At 45.9% G+C, this 23401-nt stretch overlaps 1 protein-coding gene across 6 annotated transcripts in view; it reads right to left on the minus strand.

The window, feature by feature from the left end:
- The window catches only part of qkia (QKI, KH domain containing, RNA binding a), a 69295-nt gene that overhangs the window by 21382 nt on the left and 24512 nt on the right, over positions 1-23401 (minus strand). For all 6 annotated transcript variants that reach the window (XR_012964232.1, XR_012964231.1, XM_076157601.1 and 3 more), the window contains exons 3-4: positions 14466-14582; positions 7501-7644 (exon numbers count right to left, since the gene is read on the minus strand). Coding sequence is in view for 4 of the 6 variants with exons in the window: in XM_076157601.1 (XP_076013716.1) it covers positions 7501-7644; positions 14466-14582 (261 nt within the window). In the remaining 2 variants the exon portion in view is untranslated. The remainder of the gene's footprint in view (positions 1-7500; positions 7645-14465; positions 14583-23401) is intronic.

Raw genomic sequence — 23401 nt, forward strand, 5'->3', positions numbered from 1 at the left:
AATCATTATCTAGTATGTCAATAAAACCTGAAACTGGAGGAATGTGTGCTCAGAATCTGATCCAACCACAAAGCAGCTGATGCTGTTAACAAGAGCTGGTGGGCTTTAGGTCAGTGCAGAAACGCTAATTGGAGAGGACAGACAAGAACCCAGAGTGATGGGGAAAGAGACGGGCAGCGTGGAAGGAGGCAAAGACAAGGAAACTAGAAGAAAGGAGACAAACCCGAGCCAGAATATATCAGTATAAATGTATTTTATACGTGTGGAAAACATTTCTCTTCTCATCTGCATTCCAAAGACAGACTTCCTTAAAATATGGGAAAGGGAAAATGTAGGGGGAAAACGAGGGAATACGTCGGCCAGCCTGGCGATCAAGGACCTCGTTTCCCTTTCAAAGGCACAGAGGTGGGGAGCTGGTATGATTGAGCTCCCAGACTTCCCTGGTAAATATTCTGTGTGTACGTGGAACATTTCTTTTCCATCCCTTCTAGACTGGAGTAACAGGACGATACAGAACGCCTTTGCCTGAGCCTACTTTCAGCTGGACAGTTTTGAAGGCCTCTGTCATCTGAACCTTATACACAACAATGGAGGTCTCAGAGAACAGAGGCCTTTTATTGTTATGGTGGTGCTTGTTTGGGGTGCAGTTAAAAAGAGGGATATCAGGCTAAAGCTTGCCAGTTATATCTGTAAACAGAACAAAGGCTGCAAGGAATAAACCGCTGAGCAGGGAGCGAGTGAAGGTTTCGGCACGCATGCTCGAGCAAATGCTGATTGCCCTGACAGGATCAAGCATGTTTACCTGTCACAGACTGACCAATCAAATGGCAAACAGTCGTAATCATTATTGGCAGAAGTGTCAGGAAAACCACATCTGTTTTCCTGTGGTAAAGCATTTAAGTGGTCAATTCTAATTACCCACTTATCACCTGTAGATCATTAATCAGGGGTGATTTTATACTTCACGCCGTACTGGAGTGCTTCCTCTCATCTGCTCTCCTGGTTGCAGGGCTCTAGCGCGCATCTGTGTCAACCCTCAGATGTACCAGCAGGGCAAAGAGAGGCCAAACGGGCTGGATAAATGAGTTCAAGGGTGCAACGTTAAGAAGCTGAGAGTGGTGAAGTAGAGGATGCTTAGAAGCCTAAGGTCAAAGTCCTGCTAGAAGGTATATTCTAACTGAATGGAGGGTAAAAACCAATACGCACGCACACACTCCAGCTGATGAAAGCACAGCATGGAGGGCGGAGCGTGGTGATGCAGTCCAAGCGTCTCAACAAGTGACGGAACCTAATTAAAAAGATGATTAACATTCATGTGGGAGAGGCTGCGGCTACGTGCAGGTGGGATGGGCTTTTCACACACACACACACACACACACACACACACACACACACTAAACTGTGGGCTATGCAGTCCAGCCGTTTGTAATGGTGGTGTCCTGGGAAGTGGGGGGGGATCAGGAGGTTAATATAATCCAATCCAACTCCTTCATTAGCCTGATGAAGGTAATAACATCCTAAAGGAAAAGAGAGACTGCCAGGTGGACTAAGAACATCTACCTAGCGACTGAAATGCCTCCTAGCCAACTCCAGCTGGATGGCATCATGCGGGAAGAGCTACTTTTGTCCTTCAGCCGAGACGATGACATTTACACAAGCAGTATCCGCATGTAAAGGCATGCAGTATTATCTGGGGATGATGTGGCGTCAATGAGAAGGTTCAGTGAAGGAAGGAAACATGGCAAAAGAGCAACCAGGAACAAAATTATGCATGCATGAAATTATCCCCGTTAGGTTGTGGGCTTTGCCAAATTTTCAGCGAAGCGGTGGGAATTATCTTAGTGCATCTAATCTAACTGTCAAGAATTTGGCGGCGGCTCATCATTGGCTGTTTCAAGTGCTACTGTGGGGATATGCCCTTTGCAACGACGTACCATTTGGCACGATTCCATGCATGTCAGACGACGTACGTAAAGGGGAGAAGTATATTACGAGTAAATAAAAGGAGAAAAGTACCACCAGGTAGGCCTAAAAGAGAACAAACATCATTAATTGGAGAGGCACACATGGATGGATGCCACCAGATGGTGTTTTGTACTCATTTGTCATACAATGATGACAGAGGGGGGGGGGATTGAAAGAGAGAAAGGTGTTTATTGATTGCAAACTAAGCAAACTGCTTCCCATCAAACACCTCGCCGCGCTTCTCCTGCATCGTATTCTCCCTGCGCCTGTGTGTCTCCTGCCTCGGAATGCTTCTGGTGCTGCCACTGTAGCGTTCTGCCAAGCCGGATGCATACTGCTGAGTACAGACACAACACCCCGCAGATCACCAAACTTGGCGCCCATTAAGGCCCATCTGTCTGCCTTTTACAAAAACACCTCCTACTGTATGTTCTTCCTCGACGGTGGTCAACGGCGGAGAAAGGCGAGACGAGAGTGAAAGGACAAGATGGGAGATAGAGAAGGCTTGAGGGACGAAGAGACAGCAACACAAACAAAGGAGAATACATGGTTGCCCAGAGCAGAAACGCCGTCTTTGCCTTGAACCAATACAATGATTATTGAGCCCGACACAACATATAGACAGTGCTTTCCAAGTGGCAGCAGGAGCATCTCACTTTGCTATCGAATGCCAAAGCATTTATAAGAATGGCTCCCCACAGCAAAATGGGACCATAAAGGACTCCTATAACTTCTGTAATACTGGCTCCAAACACTTAAGTAAGAAATTGCCAAAAATAGCACTTAAAAACAGGGCAACAGACACGTGGAGGGCAAGATGAGGGAGATGGAGCACAAAGGAAAGAGGCGAGCTGGAGGAAAGCAGGTCTGGATTCCTGCTGCGCTGCAAATGGAAAGAAGTGCTTGAGGCTGCGGGTCTGCTCGAGCTGCTACTACGCTCACTTTGTTCACCAGGAGGACCGGTGCATTCAGGAAGATATGCCCGTGGCTCTTTGGGGCCAAAGTGCTCTTTTACCAGCTAGCTCTTCTTTTCTCTGTGTGCTTCATTCTCCCCTCATATCTAACCATTCCCTGCTTCACTGATGCACCGTGTGTGGGTCAGAGTGTCAGTGTGTGTTAGGATGCTGAATTGAAGAGCAATGGGGATGTGCGTGGTCTTAAACTTCCTTTATCAGCCCAATCTTACACAAGCTAAATAAAATTGTGGGCTGTCCGTTCTCTAAAGCGCATACGGGAATGGTGCCTATGAACTTCCTCTTTAAAGAAACTTTGAGTTGCAACATAATCAGCCATCCCTAGGAGAGAGCAATAAAGAAAAAGCTCAGAAGACATTTGTATTCACAACAGACGGGAATCAACAGATTTCTCTTTTTTTTTTACCACCAAGAGTAAAAAACTCCAAAGGGTAGCTGACTTAAGCACTACAGAGTATATAACATTTTGATCTCTCAGCAAACCTAAGGTGCTGTTGTGGGGGTTTGTTTCCAGGGTAACGTGTTTAGGTTTCAGCCGACGTCCTTAACAGAGTCACTTATACATAGCAGTGGAATGGGAAGGCAGAATGTGCGTCGGTTCAGCAAAAATATAACCAAATAAAAATAGACCGAATGCTGCGATAATGATTTTAATATTTGGTTCATTTAAAAGATAATCATTATTACCATATTGATGAGGGGAATCTATTTGACTGAAGTATGCTGGCATGCATGTTTGGATGGTGTAGGACTTACTGTGTTTATGTTTATGCTGCAACACTACGTCAGACTCATTTCCCCTAAGGGACAATAAACTATGTTATCCTAAATGCAAGAAAAGGAGAACAGGTCAAATTAATATTTGCTAACTTGAAGCACATGAAGCATGAAGACGTGTTTAAAGCCTGTGACAGAATCTGTGATTTTGCTGTCACACCTGAATACTCTGTACAAATGGTAGGAATAAAGGGAATCTCGTGAGGCTCCGGTGTGTGTTGCGAGAAAATAATTGGTTCAACATTTGGCTGAGAAGAGACTGAAAGTAAAATAGAAACACCAGAACCGCGCAGTTCTTTAGATGTGCTAAGGCGAAGGCACTCTGGGTTACCCAAGGACAAGGCCTTTGTCTGGGCTCAGATGTCCATCTCTTATTGTCTGCCTGCCCACCATTTCCCTGTAAGGACTTCACACATTGCAGTGACTTGAAGGGACCAATGACAGTTTTTCGTTAACAATGTCCACAGCATACAGCTGTCAATCACACACACTAATGAGCACTTATTTGCATAAATACACAAAAGCCAGAAAAACGGAAATACAGCAACATACAGACAGACGTGTGTGTGCAGTTCACAGAGGCTTGCACATGTGCGCGCGCAAACACACACACACACAGAGTCTGTGTCACCTTTCGTCACACTGTCGCATCTGCCAAAGCCTTCTAGCAGAAAGTGCAGATCAGTCATAGATCTAAATAAGCTGTCATGGTGAGGGGATCACATTGCTGCGTGTCACCTACACATGACACCAAAGGACCAAGAATATCTTCAACTGCAGCATAACTGACTGACACAACCAGCAAACTTTTCTTATTTAAAGGTTTATAGTGTTAATGCCCGTGAAGCATTGGAGCCAATTTGCCAGGTAACAGGTTACAAAGTGAGATGTATGAAACCTTATTTTTAACATTTATAAACACTGTACTTATTGAAAGGCCTTGCAACATTTTAAACCTGCATAATTATTAGCATTGTTTCCAAATTACAGATTAAATCAACTCTAAATCAGAGAGCAACAACAATAAGCCCATTTAGAAACCATATGAACCCTATAGAGAGATGCTTTACCCGTTGAAAGCTGTGTGTTCAGTGATACATGTTTGGCTTTGCACTGAGATTTACATCGAAAATACTCTAAAGCTAGAGGCCATCTGGATGAAAGGCAGTGTGCATCTGACTATTGCACATGCGGTTGCCAGCAGAAATGTTGGTACATGACAAAGTAATCTCTCTGTTCGCCATCCAAGCTTTTGTTTGACATGACTACAACGCAGCAGAACATCATTAATAACATATGGAGGTAATTCAGATGGATTATGTTTAATCCACGCTTCCAGATGCACAGACGATCGAGGGCCGATTCCTATTCCCGATGGCAACTTCATTCCAAGTGTCATCGTCGCTCATACACAAGTCAAGGTTTGTGACACTCGCAGTTGGCCTCTGTCTGCTATCAATCACACAGACGGTACCTGCACACGGGTCAATCATTATTACTCTGCAGCTCTTCCAGTGACAGGAAGGTGAATAGGCCAATCAGGTTAAAGCAGACGGCTCTGCAGGGATGTGAACGGGGGTGAGCTGGAGTGCAATGGAGCTCTGCTGCCGATGCTGTTTGAGGGCTTTAACTAAAGAATCAAGGGATGCGTAGGGCATTGTAGTCGGTGTGTGTGTGTGTGTGTGTGTGTGTGTGTATGCATGTGGTTGTGGTTTTTATGAGCATTTGTATCCCTGTGTGTATGGGGGCAAGATCAGTGGAGTAAATCCACACTTGAAAGCGGAGCTAAATCAAACTCTCCCACCCATCCTCTCCTCCTCCGTCCCTCAGTCTCTCATCTCGCCAATATTTCTCTGCCCTCAGTTCACGGGGAGTTCAGGAGTTTGCGAGACTGCTGGGCCGAGGAGCACTATAGATGAGCGAGAAGGTGCGAGCGAACCTGTGCCGCTTCCCAAGAGCACACTGTTCCAGCCGTCAGTCAATCTCGGGCTAAGTGAAAGGGAAGGAGCAGCCGTTGAGACGCTGTGACACAATAGTCAATATCAGCTGGGCTTACATGTCAAACTGCCGGGTGCTGGAGCTGTTGTTTCAGAGGCGTTTAAGAGCAAATCTAGCATTAAAAAGCCTTAAGGTTCATTTTCACCACCCTCCCAGAAAAAAATCCATCTTTTGGTAATCACTCTCTTGTGGCTCAGTAGTTCTCTCCTGCACCTCAATGACAAGTAAAGTCTGTTCCTTAAATAAGAATAAAAGGCGTGACTTCATTTTGTTTCCTGCACGATTTAATAAAGGCAATTTAACGCCACCAAATGTGGGGAAGATGCCCTTCATTAGAACAGGGCATGCCCAGGCAGATTCCTGCTCCTCGCTTCCATAGCTTAATCCAATTTAGTTTAGCATGATAAAGGGCGTGACTTTCAGCCATACAGCCAACCCACACAACACACTTGCCCCACATCCACTGACCTATGAGAATACAGTAGACCAGGAACTACAGTTTACCCCAACCTTCAAACAAAAGATTAAAACAAATTGCTCCAATTTGGAACAGGTGCAAAGTATTTAAACCAAGATTGAACACGAGTATCATAAAGACACATAGAAGACAAAAATGCCAGCAAGGGATATTTCATGTCTCCACTCAATAATTTTATAGTACTTACAGTTTTGATGAAGTACATTTGATAAGCTTATGAAAACACACATTAAGTGGGTTGTTTAATGAAAAGAACTTTTCATTATGTTTAAATTAACAAAGATGCTTTGTGTGGAGGAAACATGGCCTCTGGTGGACTGCAATGCACCATTAATTGGCTCCATAAAACTTTTATTTCAATTAAGGGAAGAGTGGGAGAAACCATGGTGGGAGTAGAGCGTACAGTATATTAACTGTTTCTGAGGTTCAAGAAGCACAAAGCTTCTCCTTCACCAACCAAATGGGACAGGTACTGAATCATGACGACATGAGTGAAACAGACAAATTACTATACATGTGTGCAAGCTATTTCTGTGCCACTCCAATTCAGATGAGTGTTGGATGCCAAGAGCTGTCATGGACTCAAACAGGGGTTTTGTTATGCATGTGCCTGCACGCATGTGTAACAGTGACTCATATTGTGTTAGTCTTCACAGTCACACTGTGGCTTTATCCTCAAGTATATGCACACGTAGACGTGCTTGCGCAAGTATGTCAACACACTCTCTCTGTGTATGTACAGGCTGTGGAGATCTGAAGCGATCCAGCACACAGGACCAGAATAAATACCTAAAGAAGGGACAGGCACTCTCAATAGAGACAAGCAATCCTTCAACAAGAGGACATGAACTGGGCCTACGCTCCCTGGATGCCCAAAGTGCCAGCGACCATGTCGAGTGGCACAAAGGAAGTGAGGCCGAGGGGACGCTGAGAGGAAATATGGCAGCCACGGGGGTGTGTGTGCATTCAGTCGCTTTTCCACTCTACAAGAGGTGCAGCCAACCTGCTTCCCTGGCCTACATATGCAAGTAAAAAGGGATGCTAACGGAGGGATGGAGGTTGTATGCCATGTGCAGCTCCAGGCTCCTGTTGGCTACAGTAGTTGATAATAAAGCACAGAAAGGGCCTTTCTCAGCAAGACCGCCACTAAATCAGAGCCTGACCAAATCCTTTTGCGTTCATCTCCTTGGTAACTCAAATGACAGCACTTGTGGAGGATTGTAAATGTCTTTATAGGCAAAGGCTCGCTTGCAAGTGGGTATGTATGTGTGCGTGGGCGTGCGTGTGGTGTGTGCTTGGTGTACTCACAGCAGGCACGAGGAGCTTCTTGACCTCCTCCACGGCTCTCCTCATCTTGACCTCAGCTCTGGTCTGTGTGTCTTCCACGGAGATCAATACATGAAGGTCTTCGTTTAGGTGTTCCCAGTTTGGCTTCCCTCTGTTCTGCTCCTCCTGGACAGAGATGGAAGGATAGGGAGAGAGCAAGAAGGGGGTGGGGGGAGAGAGAGAGAGAGAGACGGTGAGTGGATGTGACAGTGTGGGTGCTTTGGGGCACCAAGTGCAGTAACACAACATATCAGAGGAAGCAGAGGACGACTGGGCCTTGTGAAGGATGGCAGGCAGGATGACAGACGCAGCCCTTTAGTCAGCTATTTAGCTTTAACTTTGAAAGGACACCTGTCTCTAATGGATCCCTCGTTTCAGAGAGACAAAGACGACAGCTAGGCCTCCAGCAATTAATATCAGTGAAAGATGGATGGATGGGGCAATCAAAATAGAAGGACTGGGCCTTTCATGTCTCTCCAACTCTGCAAGTAGGAATACAGCAACAATGAAATCTAAAACAGCATGAGTGTGCCTCATGTTTTTGACTTCAATTTTTTTTTTTTTATTGTGGACAATAGTGTCCATGCAATAATAGATCCTGTGGAGTGCAAAGGCAGCACCAAAGCACTCAAATCATGCCAAATTGTGACACTACTGCTCATGAAAGGCAAAAATGGGCCGTAATGGGGACCAGGCACCACTGCTCCACAACGCTTCAACACAGTTAAACAGGAAACCATCACACAAGGTGCAGGGCATTGTATTATGTTCTAAAGGCGGACAAACACCCAATCATACACGCTCCTACATTCAACATAGCTCTGCTCCTCCCTCTCCTGGCTGTCCCGCTGACAGTAAATGCGCCACACACACACACACACACACACACACACACACACACACACACACACACACACACACACACACACACACACACACACACACACACACACACACACACACACACACACACACACACACACACACACACACACACACACACACACACACACACACAGAGCCTCTGCTGAGGTTGTATTGCGAGTCACGGTACAACCATGGAAGCATGCACACATTTCTGAAGTGCAGCCAGAACAAGATCGCCCATTTTCACCCCGGATTCTCTTGTGTCACAGCAGAGATATTTATATCGTTTGACAATAGTTTGAAATCAGGATCATAATTATCTTTTCCAAATGAGGCCTGAGACTTGACCTGGCGGGTTTGTGTAGTCGTGGATGAACACTGTGTTGTATGCCTCCACCCATACAACCGCACAACTTCACACTGCTGCTAATTTGTGAGGCAGGTTCCACTGTGAGGGTGTCTAATTACAAATAATGCATTGTGGTGCTCAGCAGGAGGTCCACCTGACACGATTTCAATACGTCAAACCAGCGCTGAACGCACGCTGACCCACACAGAGTAGAGCTGAGTGCCACCCACCTGCTTTCTACTCCACAGAGAGCTGTTGCCATGGCACTGCTCTTTGCAACACACACACACACACACACACACACACACTAGAGAAAGTTCAATATTCCACTCTCGTTTTCCCCTTTTCCACACAGGGGGGAGGGCCTAGTTTCAGCAGTAGGCCATTATTTCACCATGGCTGTTTGCTTATGGCCTATTAGGGGACACGTGGGGACTGGAAGGTGACTCAGCACGATGCAGACAGGCGGCAAGGGCTGTAGGCGCTTGTAGGCAGGCAACTGGCCATAAAAGCCCACGGTAGGTGCTTACTGTATATGTAGATCTGGTCTTAGCTGAGGACACACCTGTTCTCCTCAGCTAACACCTTCACACAGCCACCTGACATTGTCTGTAAAGTAACGTGCGTGTGTGTGTGTCCATGGTATGCGAGCACCTACGACAGATTTTGCCTGGCTGTAGCTGAAACGCGTTGTGAAACACACACACACACACACACACACGCACACTTTTGCATCGGCACACACATACACCCACACACCAGCTTGACTGCTTGTGAACAAGGTCACTGTGTGCCCTCTGAGGGAAAGTGACAGCATGACAAACAGGAGGAAGGGAGAAGAGGGAGACGAGGTGGAAGGGTGAGAAAAGAGAGGGGTGGGGGGGGAAGAGCCGAGCGGAATGCTGGGCCTTTGAAGAGGACATCCACACAGGTGGACATGGCAGTAACCACATACCAATGGGTAATCCGTTTTGGAAAAATATGTAACATCAATAAATAAGGCTCAGATCGCACACAAACAACATCGACTGATCTAAGAATAGGAATGGAAAGAACGACTGTCAGTTACGTTGGCTGACTCCATCGTCTGGCCGACACCTGTTTGCCTGCCGGCTTTCACACCTCCCAAGCTTGAGCCCTTGAAATCTTTGGGCCTCAGCTTTCCATGTGAGTGACACCACATACAAAATGATTACAGAAATAGACCGTTTCATGAGGTGAACCCCCCCCTTCTCCCATTTTCCAGAGGCCGTACTGGACAGCAAGTGCGCAAAGGAAAGTTCCATCTGGCGGCACATAAATTCTGTTCTTTTACTGAGTGTGTCAATACCTTTTCAACTGCTCCACTTCAGCGTTGAGGTCAGATACCGGGGTAAGGAACAGAACACCCTTGAGCAGGTTAGACATCTTGTTCAAGGACACATCAAGAGGGTGTGTATTTGCAGACACAAGGGCTTCAAATGCCGGGCTGAGGGTCAGTCTACCTATCTAACACACTCTGCTCCTACAGGGTCGGCCTTATTCTGTCCTGGCAACACTGCAATTTAAAACCCAAGACCGAAATTCCTTCAACTGAGCCTTTAGTCTAAATATGAGCGGGGGACAGGAGGGTGGGGGTCGGGGGGCTACAGGGGCACGAAAGGACAGGAGGCCAGGTGAGGCTACAGCGGGAGACGTCTCATCACTGATAAAGAGCTTTGCGACATACTGGGGAGAACTTGCAAGTGAGAGAGAGACGGAGGAAGGAAGAGTGTGAAGTGAGTGTTGGAGGAAAACAGCGGCATGTTGTTCTGGTTGGATTTTGCTTGTGATGTCGACGAGTTTGACATCACAAGTATTTCGTTTCTTAACACAAGACATTTTTAGTAAGAAGGAGTTTATTTCCAGTTCAGCTTAAATTGATTCGAGAAGAAGGGCGGATGAAGAGGGAAGAAGAAAAGAGAGGAGTGCTTATATATGCACATTTGCAGACAAAAAGAACAAGTCTCAATCAAATCTCACTGAATGGATTCCCTGTGCCATATATGTTCAGTTTGTAATTCCATTGTCTAATTTGCTGGTCACCAGTTAATGGCACAGCCTTCTGCTCCATCATCAGACATTACTCTCCTTATTCAATCAAAAACAAGCTGTGAGGTCGCACTGGACTGCGCAATCACAAACCAAGAGGGGGGCCAAACAAGTCCCCTCCAAACAACTCCAGACAAAACAAGTGGACTCGCTTCAGTGCCAACAGGCCAATCAAGTTCAACGTATTGATTGCCAATGCCACACATTACTTCTTAAGCAATAAAATGAGCTGCACCACGGCTACGTCTGCTGGCTGGCAGGCATGGAGGGCTCGGTCCTGAGGCCTAATCTGTTCTGCCAGTGACCGTGCTGATACCACAATTTTAGCTATTACGTTGCGTACAATCAGCAAAACACCAAGCAAATTTATCTGGTACAGAGCAATTCTCAAAGTGCAAAGGACGCTCAGTGTGGCTCGGAGCGCCGCAGCCGTCTGTGTTGCTGAGTGTGATATCACACTGTGCGGTGGCCAAAATGGAATTAGGGAATTGGTTTTGCAAAAGGGAGGAAAATCATTGGGCTGTGGTCGATATAACATACCTGTGTGATTTAATTGGCAGTGTTCCTGCTGTTGTTTTGCATTTAGCATTACTGTAAAGGTAAAAACCTGAGAGACCCTGGCTGCCACATTAAATCAAGCCTTACAAGGAAAGAGCTTTCTATTGGGGTGTTTCTCCTTCCTACTTTTACACAGTTATCATTGCAACGCACATAGCACGCATGCTACACTGTCTTTTCCAAAAACAGAGGGGGCCGAGTGTGTGTGTGTGTGTGTTGCCATGAGCCCTTTGAAAGATCTCAGTGGAACTAGTGTGTGATCAGTCCTGTCAGAACAAATACACAGTGACATAAGAGTGTCCAAAAGCCTCTGATGTACCACGCAAACTACATGTGCACTGAATCACACAAACACCTGATGTTTGGTCTTGTAAGAGTGTGAACTGCCGTCTGGGGAAAGGGTTTCTCTCAACAGCCTTGTTGTCTGTCAAACCTGTACATCAAGTCACACACACACACACACACACACACACACACACACACACACACACACACACACACACACACACACACACACACACACACACACACACACACACACACACACACACACACACACACACACACACACACACACACACACACACACACACACACACACACACACCTTAATATCAGTAATCGCCTACAGTACATGAAATCATAATGTAGAGGAATAAGTAATCATAGGTCGTCTATGTCATCCATCTCACACTGTTTTAATCCAGTATCCTTCAGTGATGGGAGGCTAAAGGAGGCCTAGCATGGGGCACATTGACAATAAACGCTGACCCGCCCACACACACACACACACACACACTACATGTGGGATGTTAGCGGAGGTATCAGTCTCTGCTGCATTAATAAGCAGCATTCATATATTTCCCTCCCTTTAGCCGCTTCTTTGCCGCTCGTTATTTGATCTGTTTTTCCCTCTCCACTGTGCCATTGTTGTTTCGCTCTCTCGCTCCCTCATAACATATTGCATCTTCCCCTCCCTCTTTGCCTGCCACCCTCTGCCTGGCTCTCTCCCGCCGCGCAGCTCCAGTGGGCCGACTCCCCGGCAGGCGGTGCGGCTCGGGAGGGAGCAGCCAGCTGAATTATTGAGAGCATAAAAATGCTGCCGCTAATGGATGCTGAATAAACACGCTGGCTAAGCTTCTCCCGTGGCTTCGTCTGCTGCCACGGGGCATCAGGCTAAAATACTGAGGTTGAGGATGCATTGACTGGAGGCTACAGCTGTGGCTTTGAGGCTGAGCCACGGTTATGAGACACCTGGGCCGGTCCCAAGTCTTCCAGGCTAAACTGATATGATTTATTGATGGCCGACAAGCAAAGAACTGAGAAATGCACCGAAACCACAGAATTCCACATATACATTCAAATGTGGTCCAGTGTTTCTCTCCCCAGCTTTAGGCTAAACCTCTGTAAGTATATATATTGTGTGTGTATATATATATATATATATATATATATATACACACACACACACACACAGTATATATATAGCTGGCACAGATGTATGCTGAGGGAAGAGACAGAAAGCAGCGAGGAAGAATAAATAAAGAATTCAAAGTGTTGGGATTAAATTATACAGAAACATAGTGCTGGGTGATGAAGTGATAAGGCACCGAGTATTGTTTTCCTTTGACGACAGAATAAAGTCTTATGTGTACAGAAGACGTGCAGTGTTTTCATCAGACGGTGATGGAGCCCTTTGAAGAGATCTACACAGTGTGTGCGAGTGTGTTTGTGCCATCCTTTGGTTTGTAGGGCGGATAAGCTCGGGGCTGACAGCCGTGCTGTTGGTACACCAGGTACAGATTATGTAGAATTGTGTGTGTGTGTGTGTGTGTAATTGACAGGTAATTTATAGCAGTGTAAATACACAATGCACAGAAAGAGTCAAGATCACAGGTGAATGTATATGAGCCGAGTCGAGCATCTAAATGTGTGTGTGCGTGGGTGTGCCTGCGTGCGTGTACATGCTCCAGTGTGTTCACGTCCCTTTAACTAGTGCTGCATCTAATTCCAAACAGAGAACCACAGAGTGTCTCCATCGTGTTCTATGATAATGAACACACTCCAAGGGAAATGAGAAGAAGAGGTAGAAATTAATCCCAGGAAAAAAGAGCTGGGAAAGAGAAAGAGGGAAGCATAAGCCGGGCCTGCAGCAAAAATGGAATTTGTCCAATTGTGATTCAGCTGAAAATCTGAATACATCTGCGTGTATATGCAGAATGTTTGTGATACAAGGTGCTGTGGGCTGTGGGCTGTGTGTGTGTGTGTGTGTGTGTGTGTGTGTGTGTGTGTGTGTGTGTGTGTGTGTGTGTGCCACACGCGCGCGCATGTGCCTGTGCGTGCGTGCGTGTGTAGGAGGTGATTCCCATATAAAGGGGGATAAAATACACTTTTGGCATATGGAAATGCTGTAAACGTAGCACCTCTACCTGGCACATCAAGCAAATGTGGCTCATTGTATTGGAAATGTTTCTGTCTATTTGTCCTCACGGCAACTTCAATGAACATTACCAAATATAATCACATACATTTCACAATCCCATGGGCGCTGTGTACTAAATGTACGCTTGCTTGCTCTGGGACTAAATGTTGCCGTTGTAACTAAATCCATGTTCATGCCATGAAGTGAACTCTGAGGGGGGGCGGCGCTGGCAACACTACAGTACTAATTTCATAGAGGTTTCAAGCATTCTGTGCTGAATTTCCTAAAGATTCAACAGAGTTTGCAGGCAAAACAACACAGGCGTCTAACTCAAAATGGTGGAGCTCCGCCCACTGCCCCGATGCGCTCAGGGTCAGCGCACACACAACATTAGCCCTTTGTATCTCCCACCACAGCTCAGCAGGTCTGGAAATAGAGGCTGCCCCTGGCCTTGGCCGTCTGCTTTACTCCAGCCTCTGTGCCTTCCACTGCACAACATTCTGCAATCAGCACTATCAGATGTCGGAATGCAGCCACCCGGCAACAACTCGGGAGTCTATACATGGTTCCCGTTATTGTGTAGCATATCACAGAGCAAGTTCAATGCCTGGGGATGAATATGGGGCACAGGAGAAATAATGTTTTTGATCATTCATTTCACAAACGGGACACAACTCTTACCTTCTTTTTGTCTCTCATTGAGCTCTTGCCTCGCACCATGATTTTGCATCCTGTCTCTGCCTCCAGCTGTTTGGCTGTGAGTCCACGAGGGCCGAGGATCCTCCCCACAAAGTTATACTGGAGACACAGAGAGAGGGGGGAAATAAATGAGTGAGTCGTTTTTTAAGGCAGTTAATTTGCAGACACACACACACACACGCAGATTCACATTCCATGAGGATCCAGAGAGAATGACATTGGGATTGCTGGATCTCACTTCTCTGCTGCCATAACGACACACACAGCTGCAAGTACACATAGCATTGCTTTCCTCATCTCCTGGAGAAGGAGAGAGGAAAGGAGTGTAGTCGCTTAGCCCTCACACTTATTATTTTATTACTCTCCCCCTTATTTCCAGTCAAACAAACATGAATCAGGTTTGATTGTCAAATACGAGTAGAACTAGATGATGGCTTGTTCCTCTTGTCGACTCATTTCCTAAATACCAAAGTAATTACTACGTGATTAAAAACATATTCTGTTGCCTACTTTACAGCCCAATCGTGACCACTTGGTCATTAAATAATGACTCTGACCACATTGTACATACACAGCATGTAGAGTTAGAGCAACATTTCATTACTCACATCTCTTGAACTATTTCAAATTGGCTCACTCAGAGTCTGTTTGTTTGTTTCTAGAGAGGGACATCTCCTGACATTACACGCATTTTATCCATGTGTACAGACGGTGTTGATGAAATGTGAAATGTATTATAGATTATCCTGCCGTCTTAACTTGTACACAAAGCGTTATGATACAATGTGCATAAAAAATAAAGCCTACTTGTACCGACACATAATTTAAGGTGCATTATACAAACACAAATCTACTTATTAGATGCAAAGTACACCGGCGTTAGACTAGTTGATATTGCGTGTGGAGGGAGGCACTAAATATATTTATGCATTTATGTGCAATATCCCAAACGCTTCTGTCTGCTGTATACTGATGCTTTAATTCACACTTTAGCTGCAGAAATACAGGAATGTAAACGCTACGTGTAGACAAATTCTCTGTTGTGCTCAGTATAATAACATTTCAAACTGACTGAGCATCCGAGGGGATGGAGTGCATGTGCCAAACATGGCTCGCTTTGCGGGGATAAGCCTCGCCTAACCAAGCTGGGCTAGTCATCATCACTATGTTCCCTGTGCAAAGCCTGCTGGGCTACAGGAAATAAATGAGGCTAAACAAAATCTAAAGAGACGGAGGGACGAAGTGAGGGAAGACAGGGCTAGTGGGGTGGAGAGGGTGTGTGTGTGTGTGGGGCGGGGGGGTGAGGTGTGAGGTAAGGTACTCTGCTTGACACAATTTTCTTATCAAGGCCCCTTTTCACTGGTGAGTGGCTTTGCAGCTTTGCACCAGAAGGAAACGTATTTACCGACGTAATCCTCTCCACTTGAGACTGGCTTCCAATGGGATGAAGGAAAAATGTGTCGAAATAATCCAAGCCAATTTTCAGCCAAAATAAAAACAGAAGGAAAGGAGGAGAGCTGGAGAGGGGGGGGGGTATAAAGAGTATAAAGAGCCAAACAAACCATTCGTGTCTAAACCGCACACTCAGAAGGATAACAGACACATTTGTGACACAATTGAAAGGGGATATTTACACAAAAATGTCCAAATCTTGTTTAAAAGCTCAATGAAAAGGCTCTGGATTACAGTCAGCCGTTACACTGAACAATGCAGCGTTCACTTCTTTAAAAACAGTCACATCCGCTTACAAACACAACAACTCCACTGCAAAATCCTAAACGGCTACCAGGAGTCACATCTAATTACAACGAGGTAACAAATCTAACACGGTGTCAAGAGCATTTCCTCCTGCGCAACTACGGAAATAAATAGTAGCGAGAACAGTTGGAAACTCCGGGCTGTTGTTCTCCTTGTCCCTGTCACGGAGCGCGGCAGAGCCCGTCTGTCTCTGGGCGCAAAGATGCACCCTGTGGCTTGATTGAACCTATAACTCCAGTGGTGTGTGTGAGAGAGAGAGAGAGAGAGAGAGAGAGGACAGGAGAAGCAAGGCAGCGTCGGTTTGCGGAGACTCGGGTGACAGGTGACCCGCGCCGTCCTTTAGTACACCACAGACACACTTTTTATAAATAGCTCGAGTAACAGTTTCAAGTTTGGAGTTAAGCAAACAGACAGCAGCTGGGCTACAGAGACACAGGAACACACACACAGCCTCAAGCAAAGAAGGAAGGGAGCTGCCTGTCTGAATCACGGCACCCGCTGTAGATGAGGGAGAACCATGAGCTTTGGGCTCTGGGATAGTGCTGCGTTAACTCCTACACAACACAGACACACAAAAACCTCTAAACCTGTTCGGCAAACGCTATGGTTGACGGGAGCACAGGGTTGTTACTCCACCTGCACCTCCGCTTCCAGCTGCAGTGCAACACTGGGGATACACAAAATGTTACATGAGTTACACTAACAAGGTTTACAAAGTCCCTTAATCCTTCTCCGTGATCGTCCCCGCGAAGGCCGGACAGTTCCTACCAGACACATACAGAGTGTTAGCCGGGGGAATACAAAATCCCATCAGCACAAATCCCATCAGATTTACACAGCACACCATGAATATATTAAATACAGCAATGAAGGACTGAGCAAGATCTAGATATCAAAAACGCCACAGATGGTGGTGGTGGGGGGGGCGGGGGATTTGTGTTTGCTGCGCGAATGTCCAAAATGCTACAGAAAGATATCGGACACAAACCTGTTGAAAACAATTGCAATCAGCGTCTCGTTTTTCAAGCACAGGGAGAGGGAAGCATTATGAGGATAAGGGGGCAAAATGCCAGAACATTCAACCGCTTCTTTCCACTCGAGATTTAAACCGGCTACTTAAGTTTATCTGCGAGGGCAGCCGGGGACAAAGAGAGCCCGGGGTGAGCGGTTACACATGCTCGGCGTGTCTGTATATCTGTGTGGCTCAAATTTTATGACCATCTCTCTCTGTGAAATGAGAGCTTGTTGTCGAGGGGGGCTGCGAGTGTGTGTGTGTGTGTGTGTGTGCTAGACGCGCTTAATTTGTGATAGGGCCGTGTACACAAACATGGAGCGGAGCAGGCGCGCAGTCTGGTAAAGCACTCACAAGTCTTGCACGGGGTTTGCACTGACAGAGAAAGTCAACACGAAGTCAGTCTGTTCTGTCGCTCCGAACTCTTTAATTGTGTCTGTATTCTAAATTGTTGATAAAACTTCGGGCTCAGATCAACTCTGGTAGGGAAATAAAAGAAGACTCTGTTTAATTATAGAGGCTAGTCTTGTTTGCTCCCCCTGACTCCGTATCAAAGGTCTGGCATTCCTCACGTGGATGTTGATATTCCGTTAGAAAGGGCAGCCTCCATTTTGAGCCGCTGAAACGTTGAAACAATGGAGGGGTGAGGCGGGGGGTGAGCGGTCAGAGTTATCGGGAGGGTGCAGGACTGGGGGGCCTGCCAGGAAGTCCAGTCAGTGCAGCCAGAGGAGCAGAATAGATACACCCGCCTGCTCTTTGACTACATTGCGTCCTCTGTTCCCCTGTAAAACCCGTTAGCTTACACCGGTCCTGCTGCTTGGTCGACTCCCATGCTGCCCTGACTGCTGTCCTTTACAACAACAAACTTCAGCACTCAGAATGAGCACAGCTTCTTTCCCTCACTGCTGCTGCTTCTGTTTTACTTTTATCTCGGTTCTGCAATTATTGAGAATTAAAGAAAAATATTGTATGGATGCAAATAAACTCACAACACACACACAAAGCCTCCTTCAGGACAAGAGCTTACATTGACATTGAAATGCTTTTGTTTAGCCACTGTTATCGCTACACCACAGGCGGGTAATGTAGTGAGCATATCCATGTGCATGTCAGTGTGTGTTTATGAGCGGGAGGTTTTGTGAAACTGGGATGTATGGATCTCTTGCAGGCACCATAGAAACTTGTTTAGAGAGCGGGTTTGTTGTGTGTGTGTGTGTGTGTGTGTGTGTGTGTGTGTGTGTGTGTGTGTGTGTGTGTGTGTGTGTGTGTGTGTGTGTGTGTGTGTGTGTGTGTGTGTGTGTGTGTGTGTGTGTGTGTGTGTGTGTGTGTGTGCATTGCGTTTTCGTTCTTGTGTGAACAACAAGAACAACTGCGACTCTACCAAAGCTCAGAGAAGCAGAACAATTGTGGCTGTGATGGCGTTTGTTTGTGGCGGTGAGGAGACAGGAAATGAGATCATGCTGAGGCTCTGGCTGTGCGCGCAAAGGGCTTATCGAAGAGCAGGGCCAAGCCGGGGGGAGAATACCAATTCCTTATTAGCTAGCCTCGCCAGGCTTATGGAAATCGGCAAACCGTTGATTCAGTACCGTGTGTCACGGCAAATTGGAATCCACGGTAACATGAGGGGAAACAACACGACACAGCTACCAACCCGGCCCCCAACATTTACAGTACACAACTGCCAACAACGACCTTTAAAGGGATCTATGACAAAGTGTTTGGCAATGTATTGAGGAGCACAGTCAGTAGCGATGTCGTGCTTTTTGTTTCTTAAACTTTTGTTAAGCTTGCCTCACACCAGCACCTCTTTACCTGATGTGCACCAACCACAGAGAAGATTGATTTCATGGTGCAATCTAAGTTTAGACCCCGGCGCGGTGCCTGCTCCCATCTTTGCTCTCCTCCTCACTCGCTCAATCTTTCCCTCCCCCGATCGTACAAAGTAGTTGTGCAACAACTCATACCAAAGGTAGCTCATGGTGAGGTGCTCCCTCTTCCTCATGCCGAAGACACCTTACATCTAACTTCCCCTTAAACTTACCGGACTTACTGGACTTCGGAGGGCCAGAGTTAAAAATGTTTTTCTGTAGTTTCTCCTTCCTCGCCTGGTTCCCCCTTACTTAGTACTTTTCTTTCTCGATCCATTCATATGCACCTTACATCTGGCAACAAATCGAAGTGTGTTAAGATTATGTGATTACCAAATCGATTTATTCAGGCATGTAAATGTTTTAATTGGCGCGAGCAAACCTCTGCATGCACTTCCTCAATGGATTTGCCTCGCACTGAAATTATGCAACACATCATGTATACTCACAAGGGTAGAGTCCTATTAATTCTGTCCATGTATGAGGCTCAATGACAGCTCGGACAAATAATCAAAACACTGCTGGCATGCAAACGTGGTCATTCTGGAGACTACGCACATTTCCTTTTTGGGTCTTTGAGCTTGTACACTAGCATCTTGTGTTCCTTCTTTTGCACATCTGTCTTCCCTTACCCCTCTACTCATGTTCAATTTGTCCACTAGCGTTGCACGGATCTCTCACCGTTTCTGTACCACTAAACACACACTTGGTTAGCCATCAGCTGACAGTAATACACCAGTACCTCTGTCTCACCTTTGCTTGGTGGCCCCCCCGACCCACACAGAGCTGCTTCTCATTCCGTTCCCACCAGGTGAAAGGACAGGAAGCGGCAAATATTAATATGAAGATTAGAACTGAAAGCTGTTGATCCTATAGTAGATTGCGTTCTCGATCTACGGGGCAGGAGAGGGGAGGTGAGGCCAGGCCGTCACGGGAGTGAAAATTAGACTTTGATTCCAACGGGTGACATTTTAGCCTCAAAGCCTTACAGACTTCAAAGCTCTCTATTCAGCACATCCAGCATTTAACACCTAATCCCTGGCTCCTTTGATAATTCTGTTTGGGTTTATTTTGGGGTTGCAATCTGGGTGGATACAGAGAGGAGGAGGGAGAGATGGAACATGTAAAGACTGATGTCAGCTGGAAGATCAGAAATTACAAATGAAAAGGAAACGCAGCGAAATTCACAAATGCTCAGAAAGGTTGACATTAAGCACTACATAACAACCAGCACTCATCTGAGTTAACGAGAATAAAACGGTAAACACTGTCCTTTGACAAAACTAAGAAAGACAGCGTGGTGGCAGTGTTACCCGCTGCACAGAGATGATCAAATAGGGAAATCACAGAGATTTGAATGAGCAGCTACACTATCAACAATGAGGCCTGACCACTGCATCATGGCTCCTTCACGTCTCCAGTTCTATGTGCGTGGACTATACCTAGTGCAGCCTTCACGCGCTTTGTGGACAACCTTCATCGCCTCACTTCCTGTCTATGTCTTAGCTTAATGACTGCAGAGACCTGGGAAGACGCACGGTCTGTCGCTAATAAGCAAGCAAATGCCAGCATTAGTGCTGTTATGTTAGGGAGGCAGTGGCTCAGTGGGTAGAGCTTCTGTTTGGGAACCGGAGGGTTGCCGGTTCGAGCCCCTGCCGAGGTGCCCGTGAGCAAGGCACCGAACCCTCAATTGCTCCCCCCCTCTGCAAAGGGTGGTAACTGTAATGTAAGTCGCTTTGGATAAAAGCGTCTGCCAAATGATCGTAATGTAATGTAATGTTATAAATACACAAATAACAGCTTACACTGTTGACCTTCATCATGTTCACTACAACAAATCCAGTCGTCTGTTTAAATTATCATTGTAATTGCCCTTCTGATCAAATAGCTAAACATCATCGTCGAATTATCATCATCATGCATGGCTGGCTAACGGGAGATATGGAAGCCGTCCTCTCTGCGGCGCTATCAGTGAGGTGAGGTGAGGTGTTGGGCAGTACAATTCCAAGACTTGTAATGACTTAAGGGGGTCAAGAAGGATATCAGGAGCTGGCATGATAAGTGATGACACTCTCATGGGAACGAGCCTAATGACTTTCCCCGTGTAGCGAGCTGGCTGGCTACAATTTTACTGCAGTACAACACAACGATCCAGGGACATGCTGTACGCTCCGGCCAGGGCAGTTTCCCCTATTTTCAAGTCCTCGTGTCTAACTGTCATCAGCGGGGCGACCAGGCAACTTTTCACCTTGGGTAGATTGCAGAGGATGTTTTATCATCTCCTTTATTGGCAAATTCCAACAGGAAATCTTTAATATGCCAAAATCACCTAGAAACTTGCATATTCAAACTTCTCACACAGAATCTGCGAAAGGGGAGGAATTGCAGGGATTTTAGGTGATGTTCCAATGCGCATCAAGTGAAAACGAGTGAGAGATTGTGAGTCGACAGCTCACGGGTGAAAGGTGTGACGGGTCTATAACAGGCAAAACTTTCAACAACAGCATGGTTATGCACGAGACGGCTTCAACTAATGGCTGCTGAGATGAAGAGCATTAATCTGATCAAACATAAACCTCTGAAATTATGACAAAGTGAAATATGTAATGACCAATTGTGTTTTGGAAGTTTTAATAGAATTGGCTTGATGCAAACGATTTTTGTCAATTTAGGACTGTATATCACACTGAATATAGTAGAACACTGGCAGACCAGACTGAGCACTTTTTCCCACTGCTGATTTAGTTGAATATGTACTGAATTTCTCTGAGAATATGCAGTTGTATCTAAACAAATTAGAATATCATGGAATAGTCAATTTACTAATTCAATTTAAAAAGTGAAACTAATATGTTATAGATTCATTGCACACCAAGTAAAATATTTAAAGCCTTTATTTGATTTAATTTTGATGATTATGGCTTGCAGCTCATGAAAACCCCAAATTCAGACTGAGGAAATGAGAATATTGTGAAAAAGTTCAATACTGTGGACCCACGGTGTCACACTCTAATCAGCTCATTAACTCAAATCACCTGCTGAGGTTTCCTGAGCCTTTAAATTGTCTCTCAGCCTGGTTCAGTCGGCGACACCATCATGGGGAAGACGACCGTATTCTAATTTATTGAGATGTGCCTGTATGTTGTATGCATAGAACATAAATACTACAGGTAATATTAAATGTTCAGTAAGAGAAATCAACAAGATGAGCAGGACAGGATTTACAGTTGCAAATGAGAAGCAGACAACCTAAGTGTCAGAGCTCAGATGGAGTCATTTGTGAGTGTGGGCTCCTAACCAGAGAATTTCGATGTAGACGCGACAGGGAGCAAACATCTGCTCCTATGAAAAAGGGAGTGGATCATTTTACTAAGGTTAACAACTTAAAGTACTATGACAACCACATTAACATTAGACAAACACCAGCACTAAATGCACCCAAACCACAGCAGCAAAGTCACTTCTACTAGTCCAGGGGTGTTATATGATTCAATTTAATCCTTAAAATAGGGAAAATGTGTCTGCGCTCAACTCCCTAACATATGGTGGACTTACTCTACCGGTCTTACTGAGAGACTTTTTTAATGAGGCTTCTTCAAGCTGGTCCACACACGCTTGTTTACCAGTTGCCCAACAGCTTACGTCTAACCGAGGGTCCTGTTTCATTGAGTCAGCACAGTGAAGATGGTGTGTGTGTGCGTGTGTGTGTGTGTGTGTGTGTGTGTGTGTGTGTGTGTGTGTGTGTGTGCGTGCGTGTCACTTTACAGTCCCGCACATTTCTAACCAGTCAGTGCCTTACCCACAATCCACCTGGACCTTTAACAGTCGGCAAATACAAATGCAGAGGGAATGCAAAGCGGAGACGGCGACAATTTAAAAGACATGTCACATATCCTATCAGATGCCTGAAGGTCAAAGGAAATGACACGCGGAGCCGTCAGTCAGCCGCCTATCAATGTGCGTACGCACAGCAAAAAACGCAGATAGCGTTTAATTGAAGGTTGAAGTTATCAGATAGCCTGCGACTCTGCCGTCAGTCAAGATGTAGACGCCGCGGCGACGCTTCAAAACACGCCGACGACGCCGGGGAAATGGCTGACTTTGAAGAATCAGCTGGGTGTGGGTGGACACAAACACGGGCAGACATACAGGTGTGTTTGGGCAATATGATGTTCTATGGCCAGGATAGCGGAGATTTGCCAACTAAGCCGTCTCTCAGTTTAATAGCAGCTGTTTTATGCCACAACAGTATCTTTATTTTATTTGCTTTGTTATTTTTA

This window comes from Genypterus blacodes, unplaced genomic scaffold (assembly GCF_046128005.1).
Source record: "Genypterus blacodes isolate CSIRO-AG114 ecotype Tasmania unplaced genomic scaffold, CSIRO-AGI_Gbla_v1 ptg000073l_1, whole genome shotgun sequence".
Taxonomy (NCBI): domain Eukaryota; kingdom Metazoa; phylum Chordata; class Actinopteri; order Ophidiiformes; family Ophidiidae; genus Genypterus; species Genypterus blacodes.